Source organism: Chrysochloris asiatica, unplaced genomic scaffold, assembly GCF_000296735.1.
Source record: "Chrysochloris asiatica unplaced genomic scaffold, ChrAsi1.0 scaffold00055, whole genome shotgun sequence".
Lineage (NCBI taxonomy): Eukaryota > Metazoa > Chordata > Mammalia > Afrosoricida > Chrysochloridae > Chrysochloris > Chrysochloris asiatica.
The window spans coordinates 18361480-18383038 of NW_006408573.1; the positions used below are offsets into that span (position 1 = coordinate 18361480).

Sequence of the window (21559 nt, forward strand, 5' to 3'; positions counted from 1 at the left end):
GGCCAAACTTCATCTCTCATACTTCGGACATATTGTCAGGAGGGGCCAGTCGCTGGAGAAGGATATCATGTTTGGCAAGGTGGAGAGTCAGAGAAAAAGATGGATTGGCCAAGTGGCAGCATCGATGGACTTAAGCTTTGCTGCAGTAGTGAGGTTGGCCCAGGATAGGGCAGTGTTTCGTTCTGCTCTGCATGAGGTCGCTATGAGTCGGTACCGACTCGATGGCACCTAACAACAACAACTGGTCTCTGGATCTGTAGCTGGGCCTGTTCTGTAGCCCCTTCTTTTGTTTAACCTACCTATTTGCAATTACCAGAATACACCTGTTCCTTTCATGTCTCAGGTCGTTCCACCAATGTCCTTCCCCTCAATGTCTCCCTAAAGCAAACTCCTAACCATTCTTCAGGGCTCGGTTCTGGTCTCGCCTCTTCCGAGAAGCCCTAGGCTGTCATTGTGGGATGGGTCCCTCCACCATCCCTTGAATTCCTTGAGGGCAGTGATAGGTTTCAATCTGCCTCTTGTCCCAAGCATCTAGCACTAGATGCAAATAAATGAATGGAAGGATGGAGGAGGAGCAGTTGACTACTGATGGGGGGGTCCAGTGACAAATGAGAGGGCGTGTCCTGCGCTAATAAGCGACCGAAGATAACGTGGAAAAGAGCCAATGAGGACGGGGAGATAGAGGAGGGGCGTGACCTGCAGCCAATAAGCGGTGGGGGATGGGATGAAGGGCGTGCCCAATGGAGGGCGGGGCTGGAAGACAATGGAAAGGGGTTCTTTATTAGATAGGGGATGTCCCATCCCGCGCCCTCTTGGCCTCTCGGGGGTCCCGTCCGCGTGCCGCATTCCAACCTGTTCTCTTCTTTATTCGTCTCTGTTCCTGTTCTGCAGCGCCTGTCACCTGCCGCCTAGCCCACCGGAGCCGACACAGATGACGCACCACTCGGGCGCGCGCACGCTCACTGGATGGCGCGCGGGTTCGCGTCAGTCTTAGTGGTAGCGTGCGCTCAAAAAAAGACCACTGCCGGGGGCGGGATCAATCAGAGCAAAAGGGGCGGTGTCATTTGCCAAGTCACGTCCCTGGGCAGCGACTCGCCGTAGACCCTCCGCGAGATTACAGGCGGGTTTCAGGTCTTCGAGGTCAACCCGGCAGCTGGAATGGGGGCGGCAGTCTACAATCATTACCCCTGCTCAGCAAGGATAAGTAGGGGCGTGCGGGACTTGCGTTAAGGCTAAGGCTGGTGGGTGTGGTCTATATATCCGGGAGAGCGCGAGGATAACCTACTATACTCATACTGTGCATGTCCCTAGCTATTGTGGACACTTATTTCACCCCTTCCATCACCCAACGGGGAGCACGGTGACTCCATACAATAAACATTGGACTGAGAACCATAAGGTCCTGGAATCGAGCCCGCCAGTCGCTCGGTGGGAAAAAGTTGAGGCTTTCAGATCCCGTAAGATTTGGAGCACTGGTGTGGCGCTGTAAGCTAAGCGAAGGTGGGCGGTTCAAATACACCAGCCGCTTCTTGGAAACCACATACTGGGTCACTAAGAGTCGGAAGCAACTCGGCGGCACTAACTTTCCCAACACACAGATTCAGGCACGAGGGGGGCATGAGTTTATTCTGCGGACAGTCATATGTCAGGCACAGGGCCCCGAGGGAAGGCAGGAGGACGGCGCCGGCGTGGGCGCAGGTACGAGACTGAAGAGTGCGCGGCGGCCAGCTGGGGGAGAGGGCGGTGGGCCGGCCTGCAGCGAGCTGAGTGCTGCCAGGCGATGCTCTCTTGACACATCCCCGCGCAAGTCAAGGAGGGCGGAGACGTGTTCCTCGCTGCAGGGCACCACGCAGACACATCAGCCCCGTCCTGTCCCTCCCAGGCTCCTCCTACCTCCCCGGCCTGGGGCCTCCTCACCTCACGTCGGGAAACTGTTGCCGCAAGCTGGCCACCTCGAGGCCAAGCAACGTGGGGTCGCGGAGGTTTAGCAACTCTCTCAGGGAAAGCAGCACTGGAGCGCACTGCGCGCTCTCCTCCAGACCCTGTTGACAAGGTAGGGTCTCTCGGGCCAGCCCTCGACCACTACCCTACCTTTGTGACCCCGCCCATCTGTTCCTTCGCCTAGCTCTTACCAAACCTAGGAAGAGCTCCCGGAGCTGGGTGGCATCATGTCGCAGACGCTCGGCGGCCTGGGTCCGCTCGTCGATACTGCGGCATACTAAGCGGCCCTGCATCAGCGCACGCAGGTACTGCAGCACCACGGTGCGTTCCGCCTCTGCCAGCAGCAGCTGCATGGAGGGCGGTCAGAGGAGTAAGGGTCGCCTTTCCCATCAGCGCCTCTCCCTGCCCTCCCTCCCAGCGCACCTGGACCGCGGGGCTCCGCACGCGCCAGAAGTCTCGGCATAAGCTAGCCGTCCGCTCGCACACACGGTCCAGCAGCTCTGGGCTCGACAGCCACTGGCGCGAGGGCAGAGTCGCGAACAGAGGCTAAGGGAGGACGGAAATGGCACTAGGGGAATGATCTTGACCAGCATCCTGGCAGAGGCCCCCCCACATACACTGTCCCTCCCTCCCCCCCCAAGTCTCACTTGGAGTTCCGCCAGCAGTGCCTCCAGCACCAGGCGGCAGATTCTCCTCTGCAACTCGTCTAACGCGACTTCCACCCGCGTCAAGGCCACTGAAGTCACCCCGTCGAGCTGCAGGACCGACATGGATGACCTATTAATAGGGACCAAAAGTGTGGCTTCAGGACCAAGGCCAAGGCCCATAAGGCACTCTATGGTCCAGCTACCCGCACGCCCCCTAGAGGTGCTTGTGTGTGGCAACAGAGGATGCATTTTTTAAAGGTCAGAGAAGGAGTGGTGGGGTTGGAGGGGGTGGAGTTACAGGGTTATCTGCCTTTAATTTGCGGTGCGTCCTTGAGCACGTCATGCCTTTAGGTTCCTGCTTGCTCACCTTAAGGGTAAGGAGTTAATACCAGTCTTCCCCCCCCCAACACCATCGAGTAGATTCCTACTCATGTTGTTGTTATGTGCCGTGGAGTCGGTTCTGGTTCCAACTCATGGCGACCCTGCATAGGGTTTCCGAGGCTGTAAATCTTGACGGGAGCAGAAAGCCTCAGCTTTCTCCAGAAGAGCGGCTGGTGGGTTTTAACTGAGGACCTTATGGTTAGCAGTCCAGTACATATCCTACAGTGCTACCAGGGCTGGTCAAGAGTGAGAAAAATAGTTAACTTGTTTGTCCTCCCCAGTCTTCTCTCCCTCCCTTAGAACATAAGACCCAAGAGGAAGGGAACTTGTCTGTTTTGTTCACAGCTGTAACCCAACATATAAATATGTGTTGAACAAATGAATGAGCACTAATTTGTGGCAGGCACTATGGTAGGAACTTTATATATTTTATCTCGTGTGATTCTTAGAACATCCATCCCATGATTACTCATGTAATACTATTGAGAACACTGAGATTCAGACAGATTAGGTGACATACCCAAAGTCATTCCCACTTCTCCCCACAGTTATTATGATTCAGCAACCCTATAGGACAGAATGAAGTCCTGGTGTGGCACCATAGGATAAGCACTCAACTGAAAGGTCGGTTTGAACTGCAAGGTCAATGATTCAAAATCACCAGCCACTCCTTGGGAACGCTATACAAGATCGCTATGAGTTAGAATCGACTCGGTGACACTTAAGAACAACCACGTAGGGCAGAGCAGAGTGGATGCACAGGGTTTTTGAGACTATAAATATTTATGGAAGCAGATTGTCTTTACGTTTTTCTCCCTCGGAGTGGTTAGTGGGTTCTAGCCACTAACCTTTCAGTCAGCAGCTCAATCAATGCTTAACCCACTGAACCACTAGGACTCTTTCTCAGGGTCATACTAGTTACATATGTAACAGGTGCTCAGGGTTAGTGAAGGTGTGTGGTCTTTGTGAGTCTCATACCTCAGTGCTGTATGGTGGTTGAGTGTAGCCAGTAGGTAGGGCACGTAATGAGGGGCTATTGCTTCGCCCCTGAGGTGGTCTCGGGAGAATCTGATCAGAGAATCACTGAAGCTGCAGTGGATAGAGGTGACGCAGTTGTCACTGTGGCACTCCCACAATTCTTTTGTTGGCATTAGTTGCCAGTTAATGCTGACTCATGGTGACCCCATGTGTGCAGAACAGAACTGCACCATAGGGTTTTCAAGACTACCACCTTTCAGAAGCAGGTTGCCAGCCCTGTCTTCCAAGGTGCCTCTGAGTGGGTTTCAACTGCCAATCTTTTGACTAGTAGTTGAGTGCGTAACCATTTGATTCCTCCCACAACCTTAGTACATGATCAGCCAGCCCCACCTCCAAAACACCAAGGCCCAGTCTGAAGGAGCCTTCCCCGCTGCTGTGTCTTTAGTCACTCAGAGTCCCTTTGGGTGACCTGGGAGTAGGGCTGGGGGTTGAGAGTGGGTAAATGCCTGGGCGGACCTCCTCAAGAACGTGCCCAGTTCTGACAGTGCCATGCCATGCACCCGTCGCTGCAGTGACTCGCTGACCAGGCTGGTCACACGGATGTTCTCATCTAGGATCTGCAGGCAGGGATGGGCAGTCATCAGCAGAACCCTAGCCCTGCCCACTCCCCTCTCCCCAGCAGGGGCTGCCCATCTGCCAGGTTACTTCTCACCTACCTGCAGGACAATGGCTGGCATTGGGGAGTGGTAAAAGCCAGATGGGTCTGTATCTGGCTCTTTTTCCAGACCCCACTCAGCTACCTCCCCATCCAGTGTCTTCTGCAGCCACTGGGTCACATTTGCCTGAGGGAATGGGCAAGGGGCAGCAGAATGTAGCAGGGCACTGACCCCACCAAACCCAAATAGGTGACAAATGAGAGAGGCCTGTGTACCATTCTGCAGCAGATGGGCAGAGCGGCTCTGCACCTGTACCATGACCACTCACCTGGACTTTGGCCACAAATGTTGCCTCAAGCTGCTCAATATTCTCCAGGGTCAACAGGGGCTCTAGCTGGGACACATCAGCATCAGGCCCTAACTCCATGTTCCCCATCATTTCCGGCCTGGAGATGGGTGGCACATGTCACATGGAGCTCTCTAGCTGGCAAGTTGCCCACTTCCCCCTGTTCCCAGGGCACTGACCCCAGGTACACATGCTGTGCCCAGTGCAGCAGGGTGAAGGCATCAGTAGCTCCCAGCTCAGGTCCTGTGAGGAGTTGCTGCAGGCTCCGGCGCAGGCCATCATGCAGGGTATGAGCCCACAGCCGGACCACTCTGTAGTGTGGTGGGCAGCAGGGCTCTACCAGAGCCTCTGCTGTGGCCAACTCAGCTGGCAATGCCAGCCGCAGAGTTTCCAGCCATTCTGGTAGGGCCCCTGGCTCAGGCAGCAGAGCTGCCCCAAAGTGGGCCCTCTCTGGACCTTCCTGTAACGCTTGCAGAAAGCGCTGCCGCCAGCCCCGAGCAGGTTGCCCAAGGGAGCTTGTGCGTCCAGCTTCCACCTCAGCCACACGCACAGCAGCCACCAGCAGGGCTGGGTCCTCCCGTGCCAGCTGCCCTGCAGCCCCTGCAACTCTCTCCACAGCCCAGCCTAGGGCCTCAGTCAGAGGACCTAGCCCTTCAAAGACTGGCAACTCTCGACCCCCCAGGGGTACCCAGGTATCCTCTTGAAGCTGTTCCAACTCCCGCAGGCTCACATATGCCTCCATGAGCCGCTGGGCATCAATCAAGGTCTGTGTGTGGGCCACTGCAGCTGGTACTGAGGAAGAACAAGAGGAGACAGCCTTGGGTCTCAGTCTTCCCACCTGTGCAATGGATCCAATGGTAGATGCTCAGGCCCTGGCCCTAGAGTGATGTTTAAGGTACTTGGTAGCCAGTAAAGTAGGGTAAGAAGTCCTGGTATGGTGCTGCAGGATAAAGCACTGTCAGTTTGGACCATAAGGTCGGTGGTTCAAACTCATCAGCTGCTCTTTGGAAACCTTATACAGGGTTGCTATAAGGAAACTGATTCAACGGTATTTAACAAAAACAACAAAGTAGGAATATTGGCTATTCTGACAGAACACAGGCAGATCCTAGAGGCCTGGTAGGCCAAGAGTCAAATCTTGACCTGATGGAACATGAACCAGGAGTCTCAGAAACAAGTCAGAGAGAACTAGGGAACTATGCTAATGACTATTCACTCAACCAGTTAGCGAATTGTGTTTCAATATATTAACAAACAGGGTGTCCAGAGTCACTTGATAGGTTGTCAGTCCTGACTTAGACAGCCCATGCTGGCATATGCCATTTGAAGCCTGTGTTCCTCTCTGGGAGGTCCCAGGTATGCCCTTTATGCAATCTCCACCTTTACTGAGGGATGTTAGTTGACTGACTGATGCAGGGCTGAGGCCTGGGCACACTCACCTGCTCGAAGCCTGGGCAAGAGCTGAGACAGCACCTGCAGTTGCTTGTGTTGAACAACCTGCTCCCGCAGGGGCTCTAGGGTCTTTGTGGCCTCAGCCATGTCCAGGAGCAACCTATGGGCCTGGCCTAGGGCCTCCCGAGATCCCTGCATAGCCTCAAGGGCCCGGGCCAGCTGCCACACACCAGTCTGCACACCTTCCAGGTATGACTGCACCACCGACTGTGGGAGGGAGCCATCCAGTGAGACCTGGCTGGCCACAGCCCACCCCTGGCACTCCAACCCCTGCCCGATGTCTACCTTGATGCGTGCTTCCAGGGAGGAGGTACGCTGTATCTCGCGGCTTCGGTACTGGCCCAGTCTGGCCAGCTGCTCTGGCCGGTAGAAGATGCCAGAGGCCCATTTCAGTGCAGCACCCCGGGCCAGTTGTTCCGCCCTCTCCTGTTCCGGCCACTCAGGCCCAGGGCAGGAAGAGCCTGGTGGTGTCAGCAGCAATGTCAGTCAGTATGGTGGGGCCTGCAGGAAGCTACTATCACAGAACCTGCTCCCCTTTTCCTGTTCCCGCCGCCCCCCCCGCCCCCCACCGTCCACTTCTCTACTGAGTTCCAGCCAGGCTTGTCTTATTAGAACAACCCCACCATTCCCATCCTCCTTGCCATCATTCCTCCCAGAAGGGTTCCTACCAGGGGGAAGGGCAGGCTCCATTTCATCCTGGGCTGCTGGGTCCATGGCAGATCTTGGAGGAACTGGATCTTAGGTGGGGGAGTAGGGGCCAGGGCCTGGGCATATGCTCCTTGGAGCTGAAGCCTTTGTCTAGGCCCCTCTGTGAAGAGAAGGGCGTTTGTGCCCAGCCCCCTCAGGAAATGAGGGGAAGGCAGGAGGAGGGGGAGCAGGTACCCAGGAGGCCTTCACCCATTTGTATTTCTCAGTTGTATCCCCAGTAAGAAAGGCACAAGCCTCTGCTGGGCCCTGCACCTGCTCTGAGTTGCAGAGCTCGGTTTGGTGTGGAACTCACCAGGCTTGATCAGGCACCCAGTTCTCCCTCCTCCGCAGATAGCCTTGGCCTTGAGAATGGCCCTCTCCCCAGGCCCCGTGATGGAGCTGGATGAAGCTAGTCACTCAATTGCAGGGCCTCCAGTGCACTCCTGGGCACACAGCAGACTTCCTCTTCCCAAGGAAGCCTCTCACCCCTAGAGGCTCCTCCCTCCCCAAGGCCACAGCAGAAAGGAAGGAAGCTGAGTCTCTGGTGCTTTATTCCCAACAGGAAGAGCATCTGAATTTGAGATGGGGTGGGGAGGGCTGGGGAAGGGGATGTACTCCCTGTGAACATGAAGTCTTGACCACTGTGTTATCTCTTAGTGCCCTTGACACAAATACAACTTGGACTCAGGCCCTGCTGGGTTGAACTGAGTGTGCACAGATATAAGAAATGGAATGGCAGGGTCCGTTGTTATGAAGAGGATGATGGTGAGAGGGGGACTGAAAGGCCATGAATGCTGTCTGAAGAGCTGAAGTCTTATCTTGAGGGCTGTAGGGAGCCAGAGAAGGGGTTCCAGTCAGGTAATGCTGTCAGGGATGAGGTCTCTGTCACTGTTGGGGCCTGCATTTGGAACTCTGAATGACCTCTCAGCTTCAGGGCTTCTAGTAAGGATGGAATGACCCCTGTATTAGAACTGCCCCACAGTTTAACTCCTCCGCCTGCCCACATCTGCTGGTCTTACTTCCTTGTAAGTGTAGATCCCCAGTTAACTTCTTGAAGTCAAATTCCTGCCTCAATATCTGTTGCTTAAAGACCTTGACCTAAAATAAGAATAAAAATAATAATGTTAAATAAAGATTGAACTGCTAACTGCAATATCAGCTGTTCAAATTCCCCAGTGGTTTCTTAGATACCTTAAGCAGGATCGCTATGAATCCGAACCAACTCGATGGCACTTTAACAACAACAGCAAACACACAATCCTCCCTATATGCCAGGATCTACTTTGGATTCTTTGGTAAACAAGTTTGTTGTTGTTAAGTGCTTTCAAGTCGACCTAGCAGTTCAAAGTGGCTTGCTTGCAGTCTGGCGCATTAACCCAGAGCGCCACACCAGGAGTCCTAGATGTCGTTAGTGCTTCCTTTTTGGCGGGAAGTGAGAGACATAAATAGGGTGGATGACCCTAACGCGGTGGGGCAGCCTCCAAGAGCAAGCTTGGGGGAACTTTCATCACTGTTGTTTCGTTCCAGAGATGGGGCTATGGGTGGAATTAGTGATGTTGGAGCCCGTTGGCAAGTAAGTTTCCGGCGCCCCCAGACCTCTTTTCCACATCCTTCCTCACGAGGTCCTCCAGTGCCTAGGATCCTCGAATTGTTTTCTTCTCCATCGCGATTGGACATTTGCTGACGGTCCCTCCCGTTTTGCGGCGGTGCCCGCAGATAGAAATTGGGCTGGGTTCCCTGAAAGGGCGCAAGGCGGAAGCGGAAGCAGCAATGTAGGAGCTGGCGGCCGGGCGACCCGGAACGGAAGCGGAAGTGGCGGCGGCGCCGGCCTGGCCTGGCCTGGCTGAGGGGAGGCGGCGGGCGGGCGCGATGGCGGAGGCCGGGCCACAGGCGCCGCCGCCCCCGGGCACTCCAAGCCGGCACGAGAAGAGTCTGGGACTTCTCACCACCAAGTTCGTGTCGCTTCTGCAGGAGGCCAAGGACGGCGTGCTTGACCTCAAGCTGGTGCGGCTCGGGCTAAGAGGGCGACGGAGGGGGTGGTGGACCAGGCCTGGGTCAGGAGCGGGAACCCCGGGGACGGCCCCACCGAGCTCTCAAAGAGCAAGCCGCTATCTATATGCCTTCTCAAACGAAGGAGGCCGGCAGTCGTTTCATTCATTTGCGAGACCGCAATGAGCGCCAACTAGATGCCAGGCGCGGGGGTGCAGGTGCAGGCCCTCGTGGCCCTCCGACTTGGTGGAGAAGAGCATCTAAGCATCATTTCAGGGCTTCGCCAGACCTCTTGCCGCCCCTAGGTCCTGGGCTGCTGTGGTGCCTGAATGCAGGGTTGGGACCCAGGCCGCCCCCTTCCTAGACTATGTCTCCAGGGAGCTGGGGGCCTGCTGTGACCCGACAGGCACTGTGGGAGTTTGTGTGTACGTGGAAAGCTGACGGGGCTGCACCTTTGAATGGGGCTGAGCATCCGCCACCCTGTTCTGTCTGCCAGGCAGCTGACACCCTCGCTGTGCGCCAGAAGCGGCGGATTTACGACATTACTAACGTACTGGAAGGTATCGGGTTGATTGAGAAAAAATCCAAGAACAGCATCCAGTGGAAGTGAGTGGGGGGCGTCTGGGAGAGCAGTAGGGTCTCCTGTCCAAAAGTGTGGGAGGCGGGAGCTGTGCAGGAGAGCCTGGGGGACCGTGGGACCCAGAGTCCCCTGCCTGTCCTCTCAGCCCCGCTCCCTGCACTCAGGGGCGTGGGGCCTGGCTGCAATACCCGGGAGATTGCGGATAAGCTGATTGAACTCAAGGCGGAGATCGAGGAACTGCAGCAACGGGAGCAAGAACTGGACCAGCACAAGGTGTGGGTGCAGCAGAGCATCCGGAACATCACTGAGGATGTGCAAAACAGCTGATATCCTCCCAGCGGCCCCTGCTCTGGGGGAGTGGGCAAGGGGCCCTCTGGTTCAGCTGGGTTGGTTCTGTGGTGTCCTGGGCTTGGTTCCTCAGGGGAGGATGGCCTTCCAGCCCCAGCTTTGGGCTCCCTTCTCAGAGTTCCTCCCCTCCAGCCTTGGCTTTTCATCCCTTCCATGTGGAAAAAGCCCCAGGGCTTCCTCACAGGACTTGAGTATCAGACTTCTGCTAAAGAGCTGGGTCATTTCTTGGTCTGCCATCTGTCACTATAGACAGGGCATCGGCCATTCTCCTTAACCCCCACACCTTGGCCTACGTGACTCATGAGGACATCTGCAGATGCTTTGCTGGTGAGCAGAGCCTGGGGAGGGGGTACTGAGGGTGGGACTGGGCTGAGCCCCAGCCTTGAGCCTTGGGCTCAGTGTTCAAGGAGAGTTCCATCTCTTAGGAGGGTTCCTGGGGCCTGCACAGAGAGGAACCAGGTGTGGGTAAGTCCTGGAATCAGGGGTCCACTGGGACCCTGTGGAGGCTATACTAAGTGGGCACAGGATCCTGTGCTGGGACCCTGGAGCTGCCCCCATCTGTACTATTCCTTGGGCTTGGCTTCTCAAACACTGTTGGGGGAGGGAGGGAAAGAGAATATTGGTGTGTTTATGTGTAGTTGTGTGCTGTCGAGTCAGTTTGGACTTGGCGACCCTGCATAGGGTTTTTTTAAGTGCCATTGAGTCAGTTCCGACTCACAATGACCCTGTATAGGGTTTCTGAGGAATGACTGGTGAGTTTGAACCGCCGACCTTGAAGTCAAGTGCTTATCCTATGTATGGCGCCATACCAGGGCTCCAAGGATGTTAAACTTTATGGGGGCAGAAAACCTCTTTTTCTCCTAAAGGGGTGACTCCTGGATTTGAACTGCTGACTTAGCGGTTAGCAGTCTAACCTGTAACCCATTATGCCCCTAGGGCTTTGTGTGTGTGTGTGTGTGTGTGTGTGTGTGTGTGTGTGTGTGTGTGTGTTTGCTGCTGTGTGCTGTTGACTCGGTTCCCACTTATAGTGACCCTGTATAGGGTTTCTTAGGCTGTAATTTTCATGGGAGTAGAAAACTTCCCCTTTCTCCCATGGAGTGACTGGTGGATTTGAACTACTGACCTAGCAGTTAGCAGTCCAACTTGTAATCCGCTGCAATAGCAGGGCTCCTTTGTTTGTGTGTATGTTGTTGTTCAGTGCCGTTAAGTCAGTTCTGACCCATGGCGTCCCTGTATGGGGTTTCTGAGGAGTGACTGATGAGCTTGAACTGCTGACCTTGCAGTTCAAATGGCTTTGCAGTCTGGCGCAGTAACCCTCAGCGCCACACCAGGACTCCATTTGTGTGTATTGTTGTTGTTGTCCTTAAGTGCCATCAAGTCATTTCTGACCCATAGCGACCCTGTATAGGTTTTCCAAGAAGATGCTGGTGACCTTGAACCGCCAAACTTGCAGCTCAAACAGCTTTGCAGTCTGGTGCATTAACCCACAGCGCCATATCAGTATATAGATGTGCTTATATGCAAGGAACAGTGGCATCTACTTCCAACCTGAAGTTTTTAGTTGCAGTGTGTATACAGGAGCTGGTCCTTTTCCATTTTGTATCCCCCAGACTGGTCCTGGGGAAGAGACCTTGGCCTCAATCAGAACGCTTATACCTAGGAGGCAGCCCTGTCAATTGATCATTGAGGCACCCCTGACCTGTGATCTTTTGCTCCATGTGTTTGAACAGTTTTGCTGATGACTGACCCCTGGGCTCTCAGGGAGAGAAGACTTTTAGTTTTGTGCCTAGCCACTACAGGGGGTGGGTGAGACCTACTGCCTAGCCCCTCAGAGACCATGCTCTACTGTGTTCCAAAGGGGAGGCACCCTCATTCCAGCTCAGACTGAGCCCCTGGGCTTGACCAGCCCTTCTGTCATTCTAGGTGATACCCTCCTGGCCATCCGGGCTCCATCGGGCACCAGCTTGGAGGTGCCCATCCCAGAGGTGGGTGCTCAGCCCAAGCAGGCAGGGTTGGTGGAGGGCGGGTGCTGGCTGTGGGACCCGATAAGTCCTGGGTGGGGCAGGTAGGGGGGGAGGCCCAGGGATTGGGGTTATCTAGGAGGATGGGCAGCCTGGGCTGGGAGAGGATACTGCACCCTGGCCATGCCTGCACCCAACTCTCCCCATCCCCCACCCCCACCTCCAGGGCCTCAATGGGCAGAAGAAATACCAGATTCACCTGAAGAGTGTGAGTGGTCCCATTGAGGTGCTGCTGGTGAACAAGGAGGCATGGAGCTCACCACCTGTGGCTGTGCCTGTGCCACCACCTGAAGATCTGCTCCAGGGCCCTCCTGCCACTTCTACCCCCCCACTGCTGGCCAAACCTGCCCTGGCCCAGCCTCAGGAAACCTCCCGTCCCAGCACCCCTACACCTGTCTCCAGCGGCATTGAGGCTCAGGGGGTGGCCCACACAGCAGTTGAGAGCACAGGTGAGGCACATGGGGTGGCTGGTGATGTTACCTCCTGGGGCCCAAGGGGTGGATTCTCAGTTTTGCAGTGTTGTACTCAGAGTTGGATGAAAGTCTGTGGGGCTTGTCCTTTTCTTGGCCCCCATCTCCCCTCCATTTCCCTTGCTATAGCAGTCACCAGTCAAGCTGAGTTGGAAGGGACATTTGTGCTGGCAACTTACCCAGATACGCCTGTGCCCAACTGCCCTGGCACACCTCTGGAAGTGAGGTCATGGCTTCTATGTTGTCCATGAGTCTCCTCTTGACTCTAGGAACTCAAGGCCTGGTCACCCTTTTAGGAAGCTTGGCAGTGCTTAATTTTCCTTGGGCCCGGGAACCAGGTCATTCTGGTCAGGGTTCTAGCGTGACTTCTGGCACTCCAGGTGACTGAGTGGTGGGATGTGGTTGCAGTGAGTTGCGGTCCAGGAACGGATTGCAAGGACAGTGGTGAGCTCAGCTCACTTCCACTGGGTGCAACAGCCCTGGACACCCGGCCACTGCAGTCTTCTGCCTTGCTGGACAGCAGCAACAGCTCATCCGGACCCAGCCCTGCTACCTCCTTTGAGCCTGTCAAAGCGGACTCCACAGGTGGTAAGTACCTGCCCAGTGAGCCCAGGAGGTCCCAGCCTCAGCTCAGGCCTTTGTGACAGAGTTGGGGATGGAACCTAGCCCTCTTGTTTCTGCAGTCAGAGCTTGCCAGCTCAAGGCCTCAGCTTCCTCCCACTAACCTTGGCCTTTGACACCAGAGCCCTCTGCCAGCCAGGGTGAGCGTTGGTGCCCCTTTGTCCCTTTCCTGGGCTAGCGCGGGGCTCCCTGGCCCTCTCTCAAGCTCTGCCTGCCACTACTCCTTGGACTCAGGCCTTAGGAAAGCATGAGTCTCTCCTGGGGAAGGAGCTGAAGTGTGCCACCCAGGCACCAACGTTGGTCTTCCGAGGAGAATAATGTCGTCTACCCAGTGTCCTCTCCCTTCTACGTCCTCCTTAGTCCACAACATTGCGATACCTTCTCACTAAATGACCTGACTCTCTTCTGTGTCCGCTCCCATTTCCCCATGTCTTTGCTAGCTGGACTTGAAAAAGGAAGCTCCACTTCATTTCACTCATGTCATTGTCACCAAGTCACCCTTCAGATTGGGTCAAGGTCTCCCCACCTCCCCGTGTTGCACCAGCTCTGCCCTTGAGGATGAGGCTGGCTATTCAGGGGTCTGCTCTGGTGCCCCCTTGCTGAGTGGTGTTGACAGCTTTTCCTTTCTGTGGCTTTTAACGATTCTTGCTCTTGGCCTTTCGCGCTCTCTGGCTTCTCCTTCTCAACCTCTCTCTGGTTCTTCCTTAAAAACCGGGCGGAACCCTCCCACCTCTTTCTCATTTGCCTGCCTTTCCCACTACCCTGTTCCCATATGTCCTCAACTGAGCTGCTCTTTTTCTCAAAAACTGCTTTCCTGTTGTTGTTGGCCCTCATCGTTCAGGCCTGACACCTAAGTGTCACTCCAATTCCATCTCCTTCCTCCTGCCTCTGTTCTGACCCCACCTCATTTGAGTAAGTTCTTTGTAGACCCTTCTTCCCATCCCACCTGAATCCTATGCCCCACAATTGGTCCTGGGCATTCCTAGCCCAGATACTGTAGCAGCTGCTTCTTGACCACCACTGACACAGAGAACTTTGTAAAATGCAAAGCTGACCACGGCAGTCCCCTGTTTTAAAATGTTCCTTTAGCCCCTCCCTGAGGCCTGCTGGATAAAATCAGCTCCTAAACCTGGCATAATGAAGCCCCTTACGGTCCAGCCCCAGCACTCACAGCTGCTTCTTCCTTTGCTTCCTGTTTGCCTCCTCCCTCTATCAGACCATTCTGGTACAGTGGTGACACTGTAGCAGGTGACACAACCTGAGGGATGGGCTCAGATGGTGGGTAAAGCATCCTTCTCAGTCAGGGTGTGCATGGGATCCACCCAGAAAGGAATGGGTAGGCCTGCTCCCTTATGCAGTGCTACTAAGTTAGGATGACTGTGCCAGGCGCCTACGGCAGGCCTTTGGTTCCCTGAGTTCAGCATTGAGGAATCTGGATCTAGCAGGCGAGAGACCAACTCAGAATGCCGGCTTGGCCCAGGGCAGGGTGGATGGTATAAGATCCAAGGAAAGCAGGGGCAGAAGTGGAACTTGACTGGGCCTCTGTGCCCTTGAGCATGCCCTCCTTGTCTTTCAGTTCTGGAACTCCCCAAAGAGCTGTCGGAAATCTTTGATCCCACACGAGGTAGGGCTGTATTCCTTCTTGGGGCTGAGGGGCACAGCTCATTGGGTCCCACTGCTGTCTGCTTGTCCTTCTGAAGACCTTATGGCTGTACTTAGTACCTGGGGCAAAGGGACAAGCCATTGGCAGGTGGGGAAGGGTCCCCTCTACACTGGTGGGTGGAGAGGTGACATCCAGAAGTAACTGAGCTCCCCTCCTTCCCAGAGTGCATGAGTTCCGAGCTGCTAGAGGAGCTGATGTCCTCAGAAGGTGAGTGCTCTAGGATGGTGGGCAGTTGGGGGTGGATAAGAGTTGGGTAGGACCTTGACTCAGGGCCTCAGCCAAGTGCTCTCTGCAGTGTTTGCCCCACTCCTGCGTCTCTCTCCACCCCCTGGAGACCATGACTACATCTACAACCTGGACGACAGTGAAGGCGTCTGTGACCTCTTTGATGTGCCTGTTCTCAACCTCTGACTGGCAGAGACTTGTCCTGTGTGGCTGGGATACAGACTGACCTGGAGGGCCTTTCCCCACCCCACCTCACTCCTACCCTGACTCCTGGCTTCCCTGTCTTGCTGCACAGCCAGGACCAGCCCTGCCTCCTGCCCCCGCACCAGGCTGGCCTCTTTTCCTGGGGCCTTCTCCCACCTGCACTCTGTAGGCCCCAGCTCTACTGCCACCCAGTGGCACCTATAGGGCAACTTGTCCAGCCCCACTGCACTACTCCTGCAAGCCTCCCCCCACCCCCACCCACACACACAAGGAGGGAAGGGTTGGGTGGAGATGGGGGCTTACCAGTACCACCCGCTAGCCCTCGCTGCTGCCCACCTCTGACCCTACAGCTCCTGCTGACCTCGTGGGCACCCCTTCTGCTCTGCCCTAGCTCTGAGAACCTGAAGGTGGTGGTGGTAGGGTGCTGACCAGAGGAACAGGTCTCCAGATAGTCGTTTGAATGGGTTGGTCCCTGAGGATAGTCCCTTGTTTGTTCATTTCCCCTCAGTTAGAGCCATCTGCAGAGATTTAGAAAGATTTACAGTAATGAATGAATTCCTATATAAAGATTATTTTTATACTTTTTGCAGCAAAAGGAAATTGTAATATTTGTACAGTGTCCAAGTTAATAAACACCATGCCTAAGGTGATCTGTGATCTGGTTTTGTGTGTGTGGCAGTGAATTGGGTGGGTCACCTTGCAGGAAAGGGAGGTGTGGCGGCCTGACCTCCCCACCCCCACCAGCTCTTCCCCGCCCCCACCTGCCGCACCTTGGGGCGGGGCGGGGTTGCCTCAGCGGGGCGGGGCAGGCGCCAGTCTACCCTCTACTCCCGGGACTTCAACCCGGAACTAGGCTCCACTCCCTTGGGAAGGCCGCGTCGCCTAGCTAGGAGTGGGAGCCTGGGCCGTGAGTGCGGGTGCGGGGTGACGCTGTCGTCCCCAGGAGCCCTAGACCAGGTGTGCCCTGGGCTGGAGGTAGCGCCGTCTGGGGGAAGTGCAGGCGCACACCCCACGGCCGGGCTGGACCATGGCGCCCCCGAGGAATGTGGTGAAGATCGCCATCCAGATGCCTCACGCCATCCCTCAACTCATCCAGCTGGACCAGGTCTCCCAGCCTGTTCCGTCGCCATCTGTCCCACTGTTCTGGGTTGCCCCCTTCACCGGGGTCTATATTTCCTTCCCGTCGGAACAGCCCGCTGTACCCCTTGCCTAGAGTCCTCCCACACACTTCCCCACTCCCAGCCCGTGAATGACCTGTCCCTCCATTTTGCAGGCAAAGCCGCTGGCCACTGTGCTGAAGGAGGTATGCGACGAGTGAGTATGGGCTGCTGGGTCACAGGGTGCAGGGAAGGGGAGGGGAGGAGGCGCCCCCTAGCGGCGTCACTGAGCCTTGTGCCTTCGGCAGGTGGAGCCTCACTCACTCCGAGCGCTATGCCCTGCAGTTTGCTGATGGGCACAGAAGATACATCACAGAGAACGTAAGTTCCCTTCCGCTATTCCCATATACTACAGAACCCAACTATCTAAGGACCTCCCTTCTCACCCCACTGACCCTGATACCTCTGAATCATCATCCCATTACCTGAAATGAGATATTGTTTTGTTGTATACCTGGCCAAGTGGCAGCATCAATGGGCTTAAGTGTGGCAACAATAGTGAGGTTGGCCCAGTTTCAAGCAGTGTTTCGTTCTACTGTGTATAAGGTTGCTATGATTCGATGGCACCTAACAACATGGTCAGTGCTCGCGCACAGTGACCCTATGGGACAGAGTTATTTGTTAAGTGCCGTTCAGTCGGTTCTAATTCATAGCGACCTTGAATAGGGTTTCCAAGAAGCAGTTGTAAGATTTGAACTACCAACCTCATGGGTTGCAGTTCAGTGCTTATCCTATAGCACTACACCAGGAGCCAATAAGACAAGAGTTGTTGTTAAGTGCCGTCAAGTCAATTCCAACTCATAAGGACCCTGTATAGGGTTGCCAAGGAGCGGCTGGTGAGCTTGAACCGCCGACCTTGAGATTCACAACAAACTTGCAGTCCAGCACATTAACCCACAGTGCCACACCAGGGCTTAGGTGTACAACTTGGACAGAGTAGAACTTGCAAATCAGTTTCCATGGCTGTAAGGGAGGGAGCTCTAGTTTCAGTGATTAAATGCACAGCCGCTAACCTACAAGTGGCTCCTGGGAGTAAGATTAGGTTGTCTGTTTCGGTAAAGATTGCCGTCCTGAGGGTTGCTATGAATTGGAATTGACTGATGGCAGTGGGTATGGGTAATATTAACGAGCAGATCGCTGGGTCTTTTCTCCCTTGGAGCAGCTAGTGGGTTTGAACTGCTAACCTTTGACTTAGCAGCTGAGTGCTTAACCATTGTGCCTAACTAGAGTCTCCCAATATGCCACTTGACCATCCATCAGACCTCTCCTGACTTCCTGTCCCACTGTGTCTTCTTCAGAACCGCATGGAGATCAAGAATGGCAGCATCCTGTGCCTGAGCACCGCCCCAGTAAAGTCCCTCCTGCCTCCACCCTCCCACTCCCTGCCCCTGGGCTCTCCCTCCTTTCTGCCCAATCTAGCAGTGCCCACTTCTCTCCCTCCACCCAGCCTCTTCCTCTCTGTGCTTGTCCCTGCCAGGACCTGGAGGCGGAGCGGCTATTGGGTGGGCTGCAGAGCGGGAGTCGTGAAGGGCGCCGGGAGGCCCTGCAGCACCTTGTTCTACTGGCCCCAGACCTGACCTTTGCCAGAGAGGTTATTAGTCGTGATGGGCTTCAGAGGCTAGGCACCATCATTGAAGCTGGGGACGAGTGAGCACAGGGCTTTGGTGGGCTGGGGGACATGGTGGGGCACTGGATCCTGCTCTGGTCCTGCTCAGCTCCAGATGTCCCCACCCAGCCTAGGGGAGGTGTTGGCCCTCGGGCTGCAGGCCTTCTTGGAGCTCATGGAGCACGGCGTGGTGTCCTGGGAGACGCTCAGCATCCCTTTTGTCAAGAAGGTGGGTGGGCTTTTCTGGGACAAAGGGTGAGGGCAGTGGACAGGATCTGGCCTTTCTTGGGCACTTGTGGTGAGACCCCCCCCTGCTCCCCTTGTAGGTGGTGGCTTACGTGAACATGAACTTGATGGATGCCTCTGTACAGCCCCTGGCCCTCGGGCTGCTGGAGAGTGTGACCTTGAGCAGCTCTGTCCTGGGCCAGCTGGTGAAAAGCGAGGTGCCATTGGACAGGCTGCTGGTGCACCTTCAGGTGTAAGCATTGAGAGGTGGGGTGTGAGTGGGGAGAGCTGCTCCAGACCTCAAATGGCTGCTGAGTTGTCTTCTTGCTGCAGGATGAACCAGCAGCTGCAAACCAAGGCCATGGCACTGCTGACAGCCCTGTTGCAAGGGGCCAATCCTACTGAGAGGAAGGTGGGTATCTGCCTGGTGGCTGCATAGGGTGGGCAGGAGCTGGTGGACTCTGTGCTCACCCCAAACTAAAGGCTGGGTGCTGATGCTGGGGCTAAACCATCTGAGTCCCCTTCTCACCCACCTCAGCAAATGCTTGACTACTTGTGGCAGAGAAACTTTCGCCAGTTCATCTATAAGGTAAGACCGGTCCAGGTGACCCCTTCCCACCTCTTTTCCCAGTCCCCTGCACACGCTCACACCCATGCACTGCTCTCCCTCAGAATATCATTCACAGTGTGACCCCACTGGGTGACGAAATGGCTCATCACTTGTATGTCCTGCAAGCTCTCACTCTGGGACTGCTGGAGCCACGCATGCGGACACCACTGGACCCCTACAGCCAGGTTTAGATCTTAGGGGCAAGAAACTGGGGGCAGTTTGGAGCTTGACCTTGAATCCATGATCTTGAAACCCCTCCCCACCACTGTCCTCAGGAGCAGCGGGAACAGCTGCAGGTCCTGCGCCAGGCGGCTTTTGAGTCAGACGGGGAGTCCCTGGGGGCTGGGCTGAGTGCTGACCGCCGCCGTTCCCTCTGTGCCCGCGAGTTCCGCAAACTGGGCTTCTCGGTGAGCCAGTCCTGCCCCACATGCCCCCATGCCTCTACCCAGAGCTAATGTTTCTGAGGACTGGGGCCCTTCCTGAACTGCCAGTGTTGTTCCTCAGAACAGCAACCCAGCCCAGGACCTGGAGCGCGTGCCCCCCGGCCTGCTGGCCCTGGACAACATGCTGTACTTCTCCAGCCATGCACCCAGTGCTTATAGCCGGGTCAGTGATAGACTGGATGGGGAGGGAAGGGTTCCCCCATGGCCTAGCCCTGACTCCCTGCCCCCATCCCACCCCAGTTTGTGTTGGAGAACAGCAGCCGTGAGGACAAGCACGAGTGTCCCTTTGCCCGTAGCAGCATCCAGCTGACGGTTCTGCTGTGTGAACTGCTCCATGTCGGGGAACCCTGTGAGTAGGGCTGGGCACGGTGGATCTGGGGACAGGGACGGAAGGGCAGAGAGGGCCAGGGGCTGCACACACTCCTTCCCTGAGCCCCTCCTGCCCCCCCGCTCCAGGCTCCGAGACGGCCCAGGACTTTTCACCCATGTTCTTTGGCCAAGACCAGAGCTTCCATGAGCTCTTCTGCGTGGGCATCCAGCTGTTGAACAAGACCTGGAAGGAGATGCGGGCCACACAGGAGGACTTTGATAAGGTGGGACTGGATGGGAACCTGGGACAGGGGGTGGGGTCCAGAGCATAGGTGCTGAACAGGGGGGTGCTTGGGGTGGTCCCAGGTCATGCAGGTGGTGCGGGAGCAGCTGGCCCGCACGCTGGCCTTGAAGCCCACCTCCCTGGAGCTCTTCCGAACTAAGGTGAACGCGCTCACCTATGGAGAGGTGCTTCGTCTGCGGCAGACAGAGCGGCTGCACCAGGAAGGCACACTGGCCCCTCCTATACTGTGAGTTGGTGGGGCTGCATCCCCATCCTGGCCCCCACCTTCTCTGGTGCTCCATGGGTCCTGATGTTGGTCAGTCCTGGCAAGTGCAGCCTCCTCCCCCCATCCAGGGAGCTGCGGGAGAAACTGAAGCCGGAGCTCTTGGACCTGATCCGTAGACAGCGTCTGCTCCACCTCTGTGAGGGGACACTCTTCCGCAAGATCAGCAGCCGGAGGCGCCAAGGTCACTCAGTGGTCAGGGGTGGGTAGGCAAGTGGGAGCCAGAGTTCCTTCCTCACTGGACTCGCCTTTCCTCCCCTCAGATAAGCTGTGGTTCTGCTGCTTGTCCCCCAACCACAAGGTGCTACAGTATGGTGATGTGGAGGAGGGTGCGAGCCCACTGCCCCCTGAGAGCCTGCCTGAGCAGCGTAAGAGCAAGGGGAGGGCAGAGGACAGACACCTGTCTCCTCAGTTGCCCCTGCCACCTGGGCCCTAGCGGTCAACAAGCCCTCTTCCTGCAGTTCCTGTGGCCGACATCCGGGCTCTCATGACAGGCAGGGACTGCCCCCACATCCGGGAGAAGGGCTCCGGGAAGCAGAACAAAGTGAGTGTGGTGGGAGCCCAGTCCCTTTGACCCTGCCCCACCTGCTGCCTGCTTAGTGCCTCTGCCACCTATTTTCCCAGGACCTCTGTGAGTTAGCTTTCTCAGTCAGCTATGACCATGGGGAGCAGGAGGTGCACCTCAACTTCATCGCCCCCTCCAAGAAGGAGGTGAGTACTGGGCCAGGCTGAACTGAGTTGGGTGGGAGTTGGGGGCAGATGGACAGGTCCTCAGAACTGACCCCATTTCCAGTTCCACCTGTGGGTAGATGGGCTGAGTGCCCTGTTGGGTAACCCTATGGGCAGTGAGCAGACGCGGGTGGACCTTGAGCTACTGCTAACTATGGAGACCAAGTTGCGGTTGCTGGAGCTGGAGAACGTGCCGATCCCTGAGCAGCCGCCCCCTGTGCCCCCGCCCCCCACCAACTTCAACTTCTGCTACGACTGCAGCATTGCTGAACCTTGACGGGGCTGAGAGGTGGGAAGTGGGGAAGCACAGGCAATCCTGGTCAGCCAAGATGGCAGCAGAAATAAAGTCGGCTTGGCTATGTACGTCAAGCCTGCTTCAGTGACAGCTAGTCTCCCTTCCTGCTTTCTTGCTTAGCTGATGAGTGAGGTGGAGCATCAGGCCAGGGCCACAGGTTGGGGTACAACCTGGGAGCAATAGTTGATTGGGGGGGGGGCTGGTCATTTGAAGGGCACCAGAAAGAAGCTAGGCCTGGTTGAGAGTCAACTCAAAGTGGCCCAGCCTTGAACAGCATGGGGTGCCTGTTGGGCGCTGGCCCAGGTGGGAGGATGATGGTGTCTCTGGGATTTTCCCACATTGTTCTGGGCTAGGCCTCCTCAGCTGAAGTTATGGAGGAGCCTGCAGTCTGAGAACTTCAGACAAGGAGG

The 21559-nt window shown here is 56.1% G+C and overlaps 3 protein-coding genes across 3 annotated transcripts; 2 read left to right on the top strand and 1 right to left on the bottom strand.

Moving 5' to 3' along the window:
• Nucleotides 1-1645: 1645 nt before the first annotated feature.
• On the bottom strand, nt 1646-7115 carry EXOC3L1 (exocyst complex component 3-like 1). The gene is made up of 13 exons (XM_006863602.1): nt 7070-7115; nt 6687-6862; nt 6389-6608; nt 5129-5741; nt 4932-5049; nt 4664-4789; nt 4464-4564; nt 3948-4058; nt 2589-2718; nt 2365-2487; nt 2133-2288; nt 1918-2042; nt 1646-1835 (listed from the first exon to the last, which is right to left on the bottom strand). The coding sequence occupies exons 1-13, from the start codon at nt 7113-7115 to the stop codon at nt 1646-1648; spliced, it is 2235 nt and encodes a 744-aa protein (XP_006863664.1).
• Nucleotides 7116-8957: 1842 nt separating this feature from the next.
• Nucleotides 8958-15191, top strand: E2F4 (E2F transcription factor 4, p107/p130-binding). Its single transcript, XM_006863603.1, has 10 exons — nt 8958-9092; nt 9574-9683; nt 9822-9983; nt 10289-10332; nt 11929-11990; nt 12193-12475; nt 12905-13084; nt 14694-14741; nt 14943-14987; nt 15076-15191. Exons 1-10 carry the CDS (start codon nt 8958-8960, stop codon nt 15189-15191), a joined length of 1185 nt encoding a protein of 394 aa, XP_006863665.1.
• A 1033-nt stretch (nt 15192-16224) lies between these two features.
• ELMO3 (engulfment and cell motility 3) lies at nt 16225-21131 on the top strand. Its single transcript, XM_006863604.1, has 20 exons — nt 16225-16314; nt 16483-16523; nt 16615-16687; nt 17665-17715; nt 17844-18013; nt 18102-18201; nt 18299-18450; nt 18531-18609; nt 18736-18786; nt 18870-18992; nt 19083-19214; nt 19312-19413; nt 19491-19599; nt 19707-19843; nt 19926-20089; nt 20197-20309; nt 20389-20493; nt 20587-20669; nt 20750-20836; nt 20919-21131. Exons 1-20 carry the CDS (start codon nt 16237-16239, stop codon nt 21129-21131), a joined length of 2163 nt encoding a protein of 720 aa, XP_006863666.1. The 5' UTR covers nt 16225-16236.
• The last annotated feature ends 428 nt before the right edge of the window (nt 21132-21559 follow it).

Bases quoted from the DNA above. Each gene is read 5' to 3' on its own strand.
- EXOC3L1 (XM_006863602.1), bottom strand. From the start codon at position 7,115: ATGGACCCAGCAGCCCAGGATGAAATGGAGCCTGCCCTTCCCCCTG. The intron at 6,863-7,069 runs GTAGGAACCCTT...TGACACCACCAG, and splicing joins GGAGCCTGCCCTTCCCCCTG to GCTCTTCCTGCCCTGGGCCT. The intron at 4,059-4,463 runs GTCCGCCCAGGC...TATCCACTGCAG, and splicing joins CTGGGCACGTTCTTGAGGAG to CTTCAGTGATTCTCTGATCA.
- E2F4 (XM_006863603.1), top strand. From the start codon at position 8,958: ATGGCGGAGGCCGGGCCACAGGCGCCGCCGCCCCCGGGCACTCCAAGC. The intron at 9,093-9,573 runs GTGCGGCTCGGG...TCTGTCTGCCAG, and splicing joins GCGTGCTTGACCTCAAGCTG to GCAGCTGACACCCTCGCTGT. The intron at 14,988-15,075 runs GTGAGTGCTCTA...TGCTCTCTGCAG, and splicing joins GGAGCTGATGTCCTCAGAAG to TGTTTGCCCCACTCCTGCGT.
- ELMO3 (XM_006863604.1), top strand. From the start codon at position 16,237: ATGGCGCCCCCGAGGAATGTGGTGAAGATCGCCATCCAGATGCCTCAC. The intron at 16,688-17,664 runs GTAAGTTCCCTT...TGTCTTCTTCAG, and splicing joins GAAGATACATCACAGAGAAC to AACCGCATGGAGATCAAGAA. The intron at 17,716-17,843 runs GTAAAGTCCCTC...TGTCCCTGCCAG, and splicing joins TGTGCCTGAGCACCGCCCCA to GACCTGGAGGCGGAGCGGCT.